Below are 14,596 nucleotides of genomic sequence, written 5' to 3' on the forward strand. Positions count from 1 at the left end.
TTCACAGTTAGTATCAATTTAAGTTTTATACACACACACACACACACACACACACACACACACACACACATATATATATATATATATATATATATATCACTAGAAATTTTTATTCCAATGAATTTAATTACAGTATTAGAGATACTAAATGAATCCAGTTTTGTCCAAAATTCAATCACTAAGCATCAGAATTAATGAGACTTTATAAAGAAGTTCAACAATTAATAATTATGGGCTATGAAAGTGTATGTGCATAATATATCAATTAAAAATACATTATACCTATTATTTACCTTCCCAAACCAAATCACTTCATAGAGTGAAAAGATGTTTTTATTTCCATGTATATAGCATACATATATATTTCTAACAACTTCAAGTCAGTATAAGAATAAAGCTCTATTAAGAATACTTTGAAGGAGGATATGCCAATTGTTTGATATATCTATTATTTGGTATGTAGCATTTTAAGTGTAACCTGTTAAAATTTGAATTATATAGTTAATATTTGAATATTCTGTTCAAATACATGCAGTTAACATTTAGGTGTTTTATATGGAATTTCTGGTAAGAGACCTTTTGGAAATTTTACAATTAATTCAAAATTCCTTGTGTGAACTATTTACAAGAAAATTTCAAAAGATTATATTTCTTAGTGTTGGTTAAAATATTCCTCTGGTTCTGAACTTGTAAAACAACTATTTTCATTCTTATCTTTGACTTCCTGCAGGTCTACAATGCTTTTTTAACAATAACAACACCAAACTATATATGTAGGTAGCCCTGAACAAAAGCCAGTATTGCATGTCCGAAGTGAATGTAACTACTATGCATAAAATATCTAAACCAAGGATATTAGTATTACCTTTCTCATTGGGTTATGGTGGAACTAAATAAGAAAGAACATGTAGAAGTGGTCAGTTTCCAGTGCTATATCAATGATGTCTTCTGTTTTAATACTCTAGCACACACTCACACACTCAGATTAAGATCTTTAATACTTGAATTTTCCTCCCCCATCATAAAAAAATAATGTATATAGTATGTGCTCCCCCTTCCTTTTAAAATGTATTATTCTTTTTTCTTTTGGCAGCAGGGATTGAAGACAGGGGAGCTTAACAACTGAGCCACATGCCCAATCTGTTTTTATTTCTTGAGACTGGGTCTCCCTAAGTTTCTGGGGCTGGCTTTGAACTTGTGTTCCTCCTGCCTCATCCTCCAGAGCTGATGAGATTACAGGTGTGCACCATCGTGCCTGGTTGTAATATATTATTATTTTTTGGGTACTGGGAATTGAACTCAGAAGCACTTGACCACTGAGCCACATCCGCAGCCCTATTTTGTATTTTGTTTAGAGACAGGGTCTCATTGAGTTGTTTAATGCCTTGCTTTTGCTGAGGCTGGCTTTGAACTTGCGATCCTGCCTTAGCCTCCTGAGTCACTGGGATTACAGGCATACACTACTGTGCCCAGCTAGTACTACATTATTTTTTAGGAGCAGTTTTATTTTCACAACAAAATCTGAGGAAGGTAGAGATTTCCTCTACACCCTCTCACTCAAGTTCACAGTCCTCCTACCATCACTGTACCATACCAGAGTAGCACATTTGTTAACAACTAATGCACCTTCATTGGCGCATCATTATTACCCATAATCCATAGTTTACACTATAGTTCACTCTCAGTGTTGTATATGCTATGGGTTTGGATGGATGTATACTGACCAGCACCCATTTCCTTTCTTGTTCTGTTCATTGTTCATTCTAACATGCTGATACCATTGCAAGATCAAAGAATAGTTTCACTGCCCTAAAAGTAGTCAGTTCTTTGTCTATTCATTTCTCCTTTTCCAGAAGCCTCTTGCAGCCACTGATTTTTGTGTCTCCATAGTTTTACTTTTTTCCAGTGTGCTATACAGTTCAATCACAGAGAATGTCTACTTTTTTTTCAAAACCATAAAAGTATTCTTAAGTCATCCAGCAATATCTTTTAATTCTTGATTTGTTTCCTATTGATATTTCTAGATGTCTATTTGTAAAAAATTCCTTTGACCTTTAAAGACTTTTGCTTGTCACTAACTTAATAACTTACACAAAACTTTTTAACTATTCAAGTATATTTTATATATCAAGAGTCTATATTGGACCCCAATACATATGAATGGTACTGTCATGGGGTATGCTCATTATAGTCACTCAAGGGTACAGGTTGATAGGGGCAACAACCATCATGTTGTTATGCTTGGAAAAAAAAAACAGTAAGCTTGGGAAGGTCTCACAGTCCATTTTTGCTTACCACTCATTATCAGAAAGTTACATGATTGCACCAAATCACAAGGGGACCAAGACAACCAAAACCAACAATATGCCAGGTAGGCAGAACTGGGAATGTTTGTTGAATATAATTCAAGACTTCCAGTATATACTGTACCTAGTAGAACTGAGAACACAAAAGAAGTCATTTTTGCCACATTTAAGCAAAGTAAGTGTAATAATTTAAAAAATTTGTTCCAGAGATTAATCAAAGTGAATAATGAAGAGCACAAAATTAGCAAAATTTTTATTACATACTGTGGTTAACATTTTCCTTTTTGTCTATTGTGCTAAAAATAAAAACCACTCCGGTGAAGTGCAGCCTCTGGGATAATAATCAAGACATTTTGATATTGCTGATACCAAAATCACTTCCTTTTTCTAAGAGTTGCTGTTAAAATAGGCTAAGATAATTTTTGCTCAAATTTAAGCCTACCAACTCCCGCGTTGGTTAAGTAAAATGAAAGGTGTGAGTACAAAAATCTTTTCTCTTAAAGAAATAGAATGAAATAGTTAAAAAGAAGAATCTAAGTCACAATATTAATGTTTTCATAATCAATTAGGAAAGTTGCTTAATCCCTGTGTGCTTAGGATAAGGTCACTTCCCCTAGGATAACACATATGCAGTAATGGGAAAATGAACATTTTTGATAAGGTCAAAGGAAAAAAAAAGCAGCACAATGTGACAAAATCTCTGAACTGAACTTCTTACCTTGACCCTCTGCTATATAATAGCCCTGAATCTATAACAATGCCATGGCCAGGATATGTGGAGCAAACCAATTATTGTCTGCCAGTAAGTTAAGACCATGATTAAATTTTCTAGGATTCCCTTCCCAAGTTATTTCTCTTGCTTTTCCCAAGTCTTAGGCAGACAGTTGAGTTCCATCTATGACTGGCTCACAAATCCTTTGCTGACTGTGCCATCTCCCTGTTTCCTGCATGTCTTTCCTATAAACCCATGGAACATCGGTATCAAAACATCATCAAAGATGTGAGTTTCCTTTGTATGCATCTTCACCAGGGATAAAATAATTTTATCTTTCCAAAAGAAAGGATAACACATATGCAGTATTTAAATACGATCTTTATTCAAACAGCGCTTTAAAAATGCATTTCCAAAGCTAATTCCATTTCTCTTTCTCCTTTAGATATATGAAGTCGTTATTTTCATCAGGAAGAGTGAGAGTTAAAGAGAAAACACCCTTTAGAAACATATGTACATTGATTTTTGTCAGCTGAACTCCCAATTTGCTGAGGAGTGACAGGCCATGAATACTTTAAGCTACACTCTCCTTTTTCTGGTGGTAAAAGACTGCCTAACTTATTAATGGAAATATGCAAAACAGGAGTATCATCTTAAAATAAATATACTGCAAGTTTAAGTCTGGCTTCTTGTCCCTTTTCCAAGGCCTTTCATCAGATTTAAGCAAGTTGGCATCCTTCCTGGGAACCCTCAAAAGTTGAGGTTTCCTCTTCTGCTTTGTGAGTGTGAAGCTGCACAACTGTCTCTTTATTAGCTTTCAGACTACCATAAGCAGTTGCTAAATCTAGACTTTTGAGTCCTCATTTGTGGAGAATCTGATTTAGTGGGATAGAGCAGAGGATGTTTTTAAAAAGGCTCCCCAGCCAGCCATGATACATAGCAAAGCCTGAGAACAAGTGATCTGTGCCACTCTCAAAATTACAGCTTGCTTTTTTTTTTGTATGTAGATTGAACCCAGAGGCACTTAACCATGGAGCCACATCCCCAGACCATTTTTGTATTTTATTTAGAGATAAGGTCTTGCTGAGTTGCTTAGGGCCCAACTTGCTGAGGCTGACTTTGAACTCTTGATCCTCCTGCCTCACCCTAGTAAGCCACTGTGCCTCACTAACATTACAGCTTTCTACCCTAAACTATGACAAAGTCAAAACCAAAATGGGTGCAGAATACTCAAGTTTCAGGATAATTCTGTAAATATAATTTTATTAGTTAGTGACTCCTGATTTTTTTAGGGGTTTTAACTTTTTAATATCTTTTTATCAAAGACGTTTTTAAAATTACACAATTAACAGTTTAATAAAAACCCAATTAAACAAGTTATTAGAAATCATGTATATAAAGCCTAAAAGTAGTCAAAAGTAGAAGTTATTTTTTTATTACATTTATACTCCTGATACCTAAAATCATTTTTCAGAGTAAATTATTTAAAATAGAAAGGGAGGCAATACGTGTTCGGGTCCTTTTATAAAAATGCCATAAGATGAGGCTGTTTTTAACTTTTTCTCTTTGGCTTTTTAAAAATTTATTTATTCTGATTTGTTATACATGATGGCAGAATGCAATTCATTTCAAATTACACATATAGAGCACAATTTTTCAAGACACTGGTTGTGCACAAAGTATTTTCACACCATTTGTGTCTTATACATGTTCTTGGGGTAATGATGTCTAACTCATTCCACCATCTCCTTCAGTAGATGAAGGGATAGGAAAACTTTGGTATATGTACACAATGGAACATTACTCAGCATTAAGAGAAAAAAATCATGGCAGGTAAATGGATGAAGATGGAGAATATAATGCTAAGTGAAGCAAGTCAATCCCCCAAACCAAAGGCTGAATATTTCCTTTGATATGAGCATGCAGACCCATAATGGCAGTGGGGGTGGGGCATGGGAAAGGAATGGAAGAACTTTAGATAGGGCAAAGGGGAGGGAGCGGAAAAGGAGGGGGCAAAGGGTAGGGGGGGTAAGAATGATGGGGGAATGAGTTAGACTCCTGATTTTAAAGAGAATGATTCTGAAGGAAAAAGATGATGCTAAAAGCTGGGTTCAATGGTGTACACCTATAGTTACAGCTGCTTGGGAGGCTGATGCAGGAGGATGGCAAGTTCAAATCCAACCTCGGCAAAAGCAAGGTGCTAAGCAACTCAGTGAGATGCTCTCTCTAAATAAAATACAAAATAGAGGGCTGGGAGTGTGGCTTAGTGGTTAAGTGCCCTGGAGTTCAATCCCCTGTACCCCCCCACCAGCCCAAAATAAAAGAAAAAAAAAGGGGGAGTGGGTTGGTGATGTGGCTCATGGTTAAGTGCCCTGGATTCAATCCCTGGTACAGAGGGAGGATAAAAAAACAAGATGATGCTAAGAAAGCAGACACACAACTTCCACGTACTTTTCAGATGTAGTTCAGAAGTTAGGAAAATAATACCAAGCCAGAAAACACATTATTGACATTTCTAATTGTAATCCCACCTCTGCAAAAGACATTAGTAAAATTACAGTACAAATCAAATGCCCCCAATGATTTGTAAAAGACATGACCAATACTGACTGTCAGAAGCTTAAAGACAGAGATTTTTGTGGCTCAAAACTTTCCTACATCCAGAGATCCATTAGAGAGTAATCCAAACAAAATCAATATAATTGCTTACCAGAAGATTGCCCATATTTTCTAATATGTGCAAAATAAAAAGCATCTATATTAATATCATTCTTCCTGCTTCAAGCTATTAGGAACACTAGGTAAAACTAATAATCAGTGGTCAGAGGTATGTCATACTGAACATAACAAACTGAAATTTAACCAGGACTAATCTGCCAAGTCTTAGTGTAACTCTTCCTTTGAGGAAGACCTAAAAGGCTTGTATAGTTTAATGATTTTAAGTACTCAAATATAGCTGACTTGGATTTAGTATATTACTGTGAAAATATATTCCCGAAGTAGTAATTTCTTGCAACATCAATTAGAAATTCAAATACCATTTACATTTAAGTCTATACAACACATACACATATGGATATTAATTTTCAGGGAGTGTACAAAGCTTAAATAAAAATAGAAAATACAAAAATTTCAGATGTAGAAAGTGCCATTTCAGCATAAATTTATTTTTGTGTTTATACAAAAATCTTACAATGCAGACAACCACTACATGATGATTATAACCTTTTGCTTTTGTTTTTTTCTTCTTTAAATACAGATAGTGACAGAGAAGATGGATTAGATGCAGTCAATTTTTTCCTCAGTTGGTTCATTTTTTAGAGAATTATAAACCATGAAACTAAACTGAGTAAATGTTGGAAGTTTATTGCAAGCAGCACCTTGGGTCAAAAAAGAGAAAGATGTGTGGTTAAATACAGGATGCATATATTTATAACCAACACAGATATTGCTATTTGCCTGGACACTGGCAATTGTTTATATATGTACAACAAAGCTACAAAGAAGTACCTTCCTTGGCACTGAGTAGTTATGAGAGAAAGAAAGAAAGAAAAAAACAACAAAACCCCCAAAACAGGTGGTGGGGGAGCAATCCTCTTGAACTTCAGAAAATTTGCGGATTGTCTGTTCCATACACATGCTGTTGTTTCTTTTTTAATGGTTTCATGTCCCTTTCTTACAAGAAATTATTCAGGAACATCATCCAAAAATTTTATTTCCCTAGCCTCTAGAACATTCCTATGATTCATCCATTAACACCCCCCCCAACATCACTGCTTCTTATTCTTTTCTACTCTGTTAATCTCACAGAAAGAAGAGTTATTTGACAAGGTGCTTTTTGTCTTGGGTTCATCTTCTGCTTAAAAACCCTTGGGGGAGATGTCCCTTCTACTCTCATTACTTCAAATGTAAGGTACTAGTCATTTTAAATTCATCTACAATTATATAATTAGCATTTTCCATCCTATTAAATCCAACTCCGAGCCTTCTACAGTTTATTTCTTAAGAGAGAATCAATGAAACTGACTTATTTCATACATAAAACCTTCCCTCCCCATAACTCTTACTGACTTTTGTGTTTTAATACTTAAAAAAGAATAAGGAATTCCACAAACAAGTTTTTCAAATACAGACGTGTGGGAAGTAAAAGATCAAAGAAAATAATAAGCAGTCTAACCTAATAAGTTGTATTGATCAATAAGCTGTATATCTTCCCCATCTGAAAATTCACTAATGAGAATCAGCAGTGGTTGATCTTAAAATGCTTTGAAACTGTGATAGGCTCATACGGAAAGTAAATGAAGCAAAAGACATGCCTCAAACACAGTGCAAAAATAATTCTGCAAACTTCTTTGGTTTACAAATTAGTAATACATTTTGTTCTTTTGGAACTCCCAAAAGGTCTAAATGGCTGAAATATTTAAGTAACAATTAGAAAAGAAGAATGGGAAATAATTTATCCCTACCTCTTTCTAATTAGTAAAAGCATCTAACTAAATTAGTACATCTCAACATGTAGGGATAAGAACTAAGAGCCAAAGAACAGATAATATATAACTACCAGTAGTCAACAAAAAAGGGTTTTAGGTATATTTTAACACTTTGTGGGCCTTGAAAGACCATCAATTAACATTTACTCAGAGCCTACTCTACATAGTTCCCTGTTCTACTGACTAGTATATTGTACAATATAGTATTTAAAAGGGTTTGCATAAATCAAAATTCAAATTCAACTTACCATAACTTCCAGTTACATTGGCACATATAACAGCCCCCAAAAATTTTGGAAAATACTTCTGAATTCTTGAAATCACTTTTTGGCAAGCTATGGTTGGATCTTCTCCTCTACTCATATATTCTACAGCTTGGTAGCTGATTTAAACAGAGGGAACTTCAGTATCATAGAACAAATGCAAACTTCAAATCAGGTAACTTTAATTAGAAATTTAAAACCAACAAAACTGTCATATTTGATAGAATACATATAATGAGTGGGAGTGGCTAACTCTCACTAAAGCATCAACATTGAAGCAAGGAAATCTTGATATAATATCATCTATTCAAGTCATCCACCAATAGTTTCAGACTGAGAAATTAGGTTTTTTTTCTGGCTTAGTATTTTTTGACTTTGGCTGAGTTTCTGGTTTAGTAATAACAACCAGAAATCACAGAGAACAGAGGTTACATTTAAAAGAGAAAAGGTGCTACAATTAAAGGAGAAAATACTGTACACGTAGGCAACATGAAGTTCTAGTAATTGACTGCACATAGGGACTATGTTTCGTACTTGATTCATCAATTATCATAGCTCCTTGACTTAGTGGACTTACATTTGAATAAATTATAAATATTCTCATCTGTGAAGTAGGGTACTATTCTATTTCATGGAACTATGATTACTTAATTTGAATGATCATTAAATGATAGGCAAAAAGTTTGTATATAAATTTCTCAAAAGCTCTTGTGCACAATCAGATTATGCAAAACAAAAGCTCATTTTATATCTTGACAGAGAACATATCCCCTATAAAGATCTCTAAAATTTACAAACGTAAGAAGTCATACCTTGGCAGAAAACGCATCAATATATCACCATTCCCAGTGGCTGCAGCTGCCCCTGCAGTATCATCAGCATATGCCCCAGCTCCAGGTATTGGTGAGTCTCCTATGCGACTTTATGAGCACACAGCATAAGAATTTAGGACAGGAAATCAAGTGTAAAATAAATTATATTATGAGTTGTTTCCAAAATAGAGGATATTTCCACATAACTACTGATTATTGTTTTAAGTAAATTCTTCACAACATAGAGAAAAGACTTTTGTTGGTTTTTCAACTTAGTTTTCACAAACCTACATTAATTAAGAATTTATTATCAGACATGGAGTATAAAAAAGTTGAATTTATAGAACTGATGAAAATGGTGATTGCTTGATACCAGGGAGTGAGGGAACTGGAGACATATTGGTCAAAGGACACAAGACTTCCATTAGACAGGAGGAATAACTTTACGAGGTCAATTGTATATCATGGTTATTACAATAACACCTTTATTACTGTCTATCTGAAAATTGCTGAGAGCAGATTTTAAGTTGTAATCACCACAAAAAACAATTTTGTGAGGTAATATATAAGTTAAATCACTATGTCTGTGTATGTGTGTATACATATATGAAAACATTATACATATGTCATAAATGCTTTTTACTTGCCAATTTAAAAAATGAAAAAAAAACTGTAATCAGCTAGTTACATGCCAAGCTGACATTCAAAGATTTACAGCTACTTTCCTATAATTACCATTCTTTATCATCTGATTTCTGGGTTATTTTAAGAGGCTCAAAATTGATTTTCTTTACCTAACATCTATTCTTGCTTATTATGCAATATGTCAAACTCTTGACAAAGCTTTTCCTTGTAAATAAATCTTTAATCCTTTTCTACCACTTCAAAATAAAATTTAGAAATCCTCAAACTAACATAAGACTCCTTGAAATGTTTCCAGTCTTCCTTTCCAGTCTTACCTTCCACCACCTGCCTCTCCACCATGCACTAACAATCTCTTCAGCCAGCAGAAGCCCTGAATCTGAAGTGAGCACTACTTTTACCTGCCAGTGCCTTTGCTGTGAAGATCCCCTTTCCTTTCTGTGACTCAAGGATCAGTTCCTAGCTAGCAACACCTTATTGGCATTACTAACTACTTACTTTAAGCCACCCTAAACTCTAAAGCACTGGCTCTGACTCCTCCTTTGGCACTTAGCAGATCTAATGTGTTTTCTTTCACATTTATCTACATCAGCCATGAGGCTGGCACTCTACTTGGTTGTACTATCCTCCAGGGCACCCAGCACATACTGCTTTACATTTATATATATTTGAGAGTTCTGTTCTTATGAAAACACTAACCCAGGTATTTTGAATTTTATACCATTTGTAGATGTACCAGCAGCAGTACGTCCAGTCTTATGGATTACAACCATACCTGGAAGTAAACAAAAAATTGTCAGTACCTAAAGTTTACTTCAAATATAACCACATTATTGAGCAGTTGATAACTTCTTGGTCTGAATGTTGGCTCCCCAAAATTTATGTCCACAAAGTGATGAATTTAGGAGGGAGGCTTCCGGGATGTGATTAGGTCATAAAGGCATAGCCCTAACAAATAAGACTCTTACTTTTATTAAAGAGGCCCAGAGAGCTAGCTAAGCTCCTTCGATTGCATTAGGACATGAAGAAGACATCACCCATGAGCTAGGAAATGGGCCCTCACCAGACACAGGATCTACTCATGCCTAGACCTTGAACTTCCAGCCTCCACAACTGTGAGAATTAATTTCAGTTGTTTGTAAGTCACCAGCCTTTGTACTGTGTTTTCACAGCCTGAACTAGGAAAATAATATAAATATACTCTCATTAATTTCACGTAGAAGTAATGTGAAAATTTGTGGATAGTGAAAATTATATCAGTAGTATAATTTATGCACTGTGATGACTTGGCTTCATATTGTCATTTGATAGACATCCCATATCCTTCCTCTTCAAATTGGTGAATTACTTTGCTTTTTTTTTTTCCAGGGGTAATTCCAAATAAAATCACTAAAATGGACTAGTAGAAAAAAGTCTGTCCTAAAAACTTGGAAAAATTATTTAAGGCCACTTTAATATAGCAAATGATAGCCAGGCACAGTGGCATATGCCTATAATCCCAGTAATTTGAGAGGCTGAGGAGGATTGCAAGTTGGAGGCCAGCCTAGAGAAGTTAGTGAGATGCTTTTTTAAAATAAAAAAAAATAAAAAGGCCTGGATATGTGAGCGGTGTAGCTCAGTGGTATATCATCCCTGGGTTCAGTCCCTAGTACCACCAAACAACATAAAGAACTAACTATCAAAGAATTAAAAATCAACACATGAATAGTCATATTTGATTTGGGGGGATCTTGTATAAGCAATTTAACAAATACATTCATGTATACATAAAATCTCTCTTATTTATATACATACCAAGGAGAAAAAATGAGAGAGAGGCACTTACTTGCCAAAATCAACTTCTAGTACATGAACAGGGATGAAGAAGGTAATTAACTTTTAATCATGAAAACTGTATAAAAGACAAATTACCAATAGTATCATGACCATAATCATCTTCTGCTTTTTTATAGGTAGGATCATCCTTATTTAAGATACCAGGTGGTTTGTAGGGTCCACAGTATTTTGAAGCATCTGGTATTACATTCTGTAAATAAGATTTAAGTTTTATTTTTAAGAAAGAGTATCTTAGAAATTGACAAGTAGTTATGTACAATCACTTAACACTAGTAAGAAATATATGGTAATGTAAACATAAAGAGTAGTTGAGTCTTATGTGAAAATTGATGAATATCTAAGTTTACAAAATTCCCATGCTAGTCTCAGAATTACATAATATGTGTTTTATATATATATATATATCTCACATAGAACAGGTCCCTGATTTTTGTCTCTATTTGCTAAAATTCTAAGCACAATACAAGAGGTTTTTTTTAAATTAGATATTAATCCAATGGAATAAGGTACAACACAATGGTACTCTTCAGAATTTTTTTCCTGGATAAATAAGAATTCTGAGACTTAAAACCACTGTTTGCAATCCACTTTTTTCTTTCCAAAGCTAGGCTTATGAAATATGCTCTAAGTGTGGTACTCTAGGATTCCTTTAAAAACATTTTTAAAATATATTTTTTACTTGTTGATGGACATTTATTTTATTTATTTATATGCAATGCTGAAAATTGAACCTAATACCTTACACATACTAGGCAAACGCTCTACCACTGAGTTGCAAACCCAGCTATCCTTTTGAATCTTAAAGGCACAAAAATATAATCCACATTTATGAATTTAGGTGGTATACATGGATTGGTTTAAAATAAGGACTGGGTGAGGTGGTAGACTCCTGTAATCCCAGTGGTGTGGGATGCTGACCTAGCAAGATCTCAATTTTGAACCCAGCTTCAGTGAGGCTGTCTCAAAATTTAAAAATACAAAGGGCTAGTTATATAGCTCAGTGATAGAATACCTGATGGGTTCAATCCCTAGTGGCATAAAAATAAACAAATAAATAAAACAATAAAACAAAACAAGAAACTACTATAGGTTGATGATCCCTTTATCTGACATTCTTGGAACCAGAGATATTTTGGATTTTTGATTGTCTTGGATTTTGGAATCTTTACAAGTATACCATGGGTATGGGACTCAAGTCTAAAGCAATTCATTTATATTTCATATACGGGTTTGTTTTGTATACAAGTGGTCTGAAGGTGATGCTATACAATATTTTTAGTGCACCTGCATTTTAACTGCAGTACATGAGGTGTGTAGAGTCTTTCACTTGTGGAACCATGGCAGAGAGTTCTGAATTTCAGATTTCTGGGTTCGAGATGTTCAACCTGTACACATTATACATTAGTATACTAGGTACCTTCCCTATTCTCTTTTATCAACCATCTTTTTCCATGGTTAATCCCAGAGACATCATGGTAATCAGCAATTAGGGAAAAATAAAAAAGATGAGGCCATAAAACAATCAAAGAAGGAAACTGTATGGAAAAGGCAAACTGATTTGTGCTAAAAATTCCATTAAAGACAAATTATCCCATTAGTAACAAACAAGATACCTAATGGTATAAATCTTTAACTGAAGTGATGGGAAGATGCTGGATATATACTTCATACATATACTTATATATACTTCACACAGATAAAAACTGGAAAATATTTCAGACTTATGTTTCCAAAACTTTGACTTTTTCAGCCTTTATCCAAGGAAATATAAGCAGAAAATCTCTGATGGGGGCAGCTCCAATTCCCAGAATCTTCCTAGTCTGCAAACAACTGCCAAAGACCAGTAGTTCTTCACCATGGATGTGAACCAGAGCCTGCTAAAGGAGCTCTCATGTCAATGCCCAGAGAGACAACTTAAATCTCCAGCTGTAACATGTAGCCAGGATGCTAAGAAGCATCCTCAGAAATAGGCAGGCAAGAGAGAACTGAAAGGAAATAATTTTAATATTTTCAAGTAATTTATTTTTGAGATTGAATACATATACATACTCTCCAATTATTTGGCTGGCAATTGTGAGCAAGCCAATCCGAATGAAGAGCTTGAGAAGCATTGGTAGATAAATCCTCATTGGTAAACCCCATACTTTCAGCAAACTTGGTGGCTGGCGATTAGGAAGGAAAGTATAAATTAACAAAGTATCATCTTTCAAGCAAAATGTATGTGCTGGAGGCATCCTAGGTCAGCTGCCTCTTACATGCGGTACACAAAGATATCCAGAGGGGTACACAAAGTTTTCTCAAAGAGTTTTCACACATGAACAATTTCAAGGAAATCAATTTCTACATCTTCAACTTTCATATGTCCTACTTAAAGCTGATCTGCTTGAGTTCCCTGGGTTGTGTGTTATGCAGAATCCTTTGCTACCTCACCTTCACCATCTCTCTCCATCTTAGGAAACCTATTGGAGTCACTAGATAAACATATCATTAAAAATATTTTTTATTATAGTCCATTGTATAATTTCTAGTATACAGTGTGGAAAGTCTTCAAGTAAGTGATGTTGTCATAGCATATTCCTTCTAGTCCTATCTTCTTATGTTAATAATGCTCTCTAGGTTAATGATGCACCCATAAAAATGTAATAATATGGGAAAAAACTGATGGTGAACACTATTTCAGTCCAGCATTTACTCATCTATAGGTAATAAATTATTATTATTTTTTAAATCCTATTTTAAAGACAAAGAAAGTAAGGGTTAGAAGTTACCTATCCAGTTAAATAGACATTAAGAGCTGGAATTTAAACTGAAGTCTTTTCTCCTTGGATTCTGAGTACTATTTTTCACAGGGATGACTACAGACAAGACTAGAAAGAATTTCAGTATAGTTAAGAAATACCTGACTCTCCTGCCAAAAGTGTGTGTGTTGTATGTTCTAGTACTTTCCGTGCCACACCAATAGCATTTTTAATTCGTCCTACTGCTCCTACATTCATGGTAGTGCTGTAAGAAAAAAACGTAATATGTATTAAGATATTTTCATAGGTTCATAAATTTAAAAATCTTGCTGTTCTCTAAGCAATAATGTTTTGTAGGATAAATTCCATCATCTAACACAGAAAAGCAAAAAGCACATTCATGAAGTTCATAGATTTCCACAAGATCAGAATTAAGGAAAAAACAGAAAATCAGTTTACCATATATTCCAACAGAACTAAAATTCTTAAACATGGCTTCTGAAAGAGGCTTTAAGTTTTCTGGTCACACAAACCATAATATTTGTGGATGTCAGGTGAATGATGGTTTATAAGGTCAGAATCTCCCTGTTATAGGAGATCTATTTTCATGTGTTATTGATATTATTAGGATAAGTTATTCACTTTTAAATAATCAAGAGGGAAACTCCTTGTGTTTGAAAATGCCAAATACAATAAGCTAGTGGTTCTGACCTGTGACAAAACTCACACCTTTTCCCATCTTGAGCTTAGGAGAAATTGCAATTCTAAATGTAGCTTAACATGAAGCACAGGCACAG

General features: G+C 34.5%; 1 protein-coding gene across 1 annotated transcript; it reads right to left on the reverse strand.

The window, feature by feature from the left end:
• Positions 1–6,169: 6,169 nt before the first annotated feature.
• On the reverse strand, positions 6,170–14,059 carry LOC144252494 (N(4)-(beta-N-acetylglucosaminyl)-L-asparaginase-like). The gene is made up of 7 exons (XM_077794774.1): positions 13,961–14,059; positions 13,111–13,223; positions 11,137–11,251; positions 9,925–10,000; positions 8,584–8,691; positions 7,757–7,890; positions 6,170–6,398 (listed from the first exon to the last, which is right to left on the reverse strand). The coding sequence occupies exons 1-7, from the start codon at positions 14,055–14,057 to the stop codon at positions 6,298–6,300; spliced, it is 744 nt and encodes a 247-aa protein (XP_077650900.1). The 5' UTR covers positions 14,058–14,059; the 3' UTR covers positions 6,170–6,297.
• Positions 14,060–14,596: the final 537 nt, after the last annotated feature.

Source organism: Urocitellus parryii, unplaced genomic scaffold, assembly GCF_045843805.1.
Source record: "Urocitellus parryii isolate mUroPar1 unplaced genomic scaffold, mUroPar1.hap1 Scaffold_438, whole genome shotgun sequence".
NCBI lineage: Eukaryota > Metazoa > Chordata > Mammalia > Rodentia > Sciuridae > Urocitellus > Urocitellus parryii.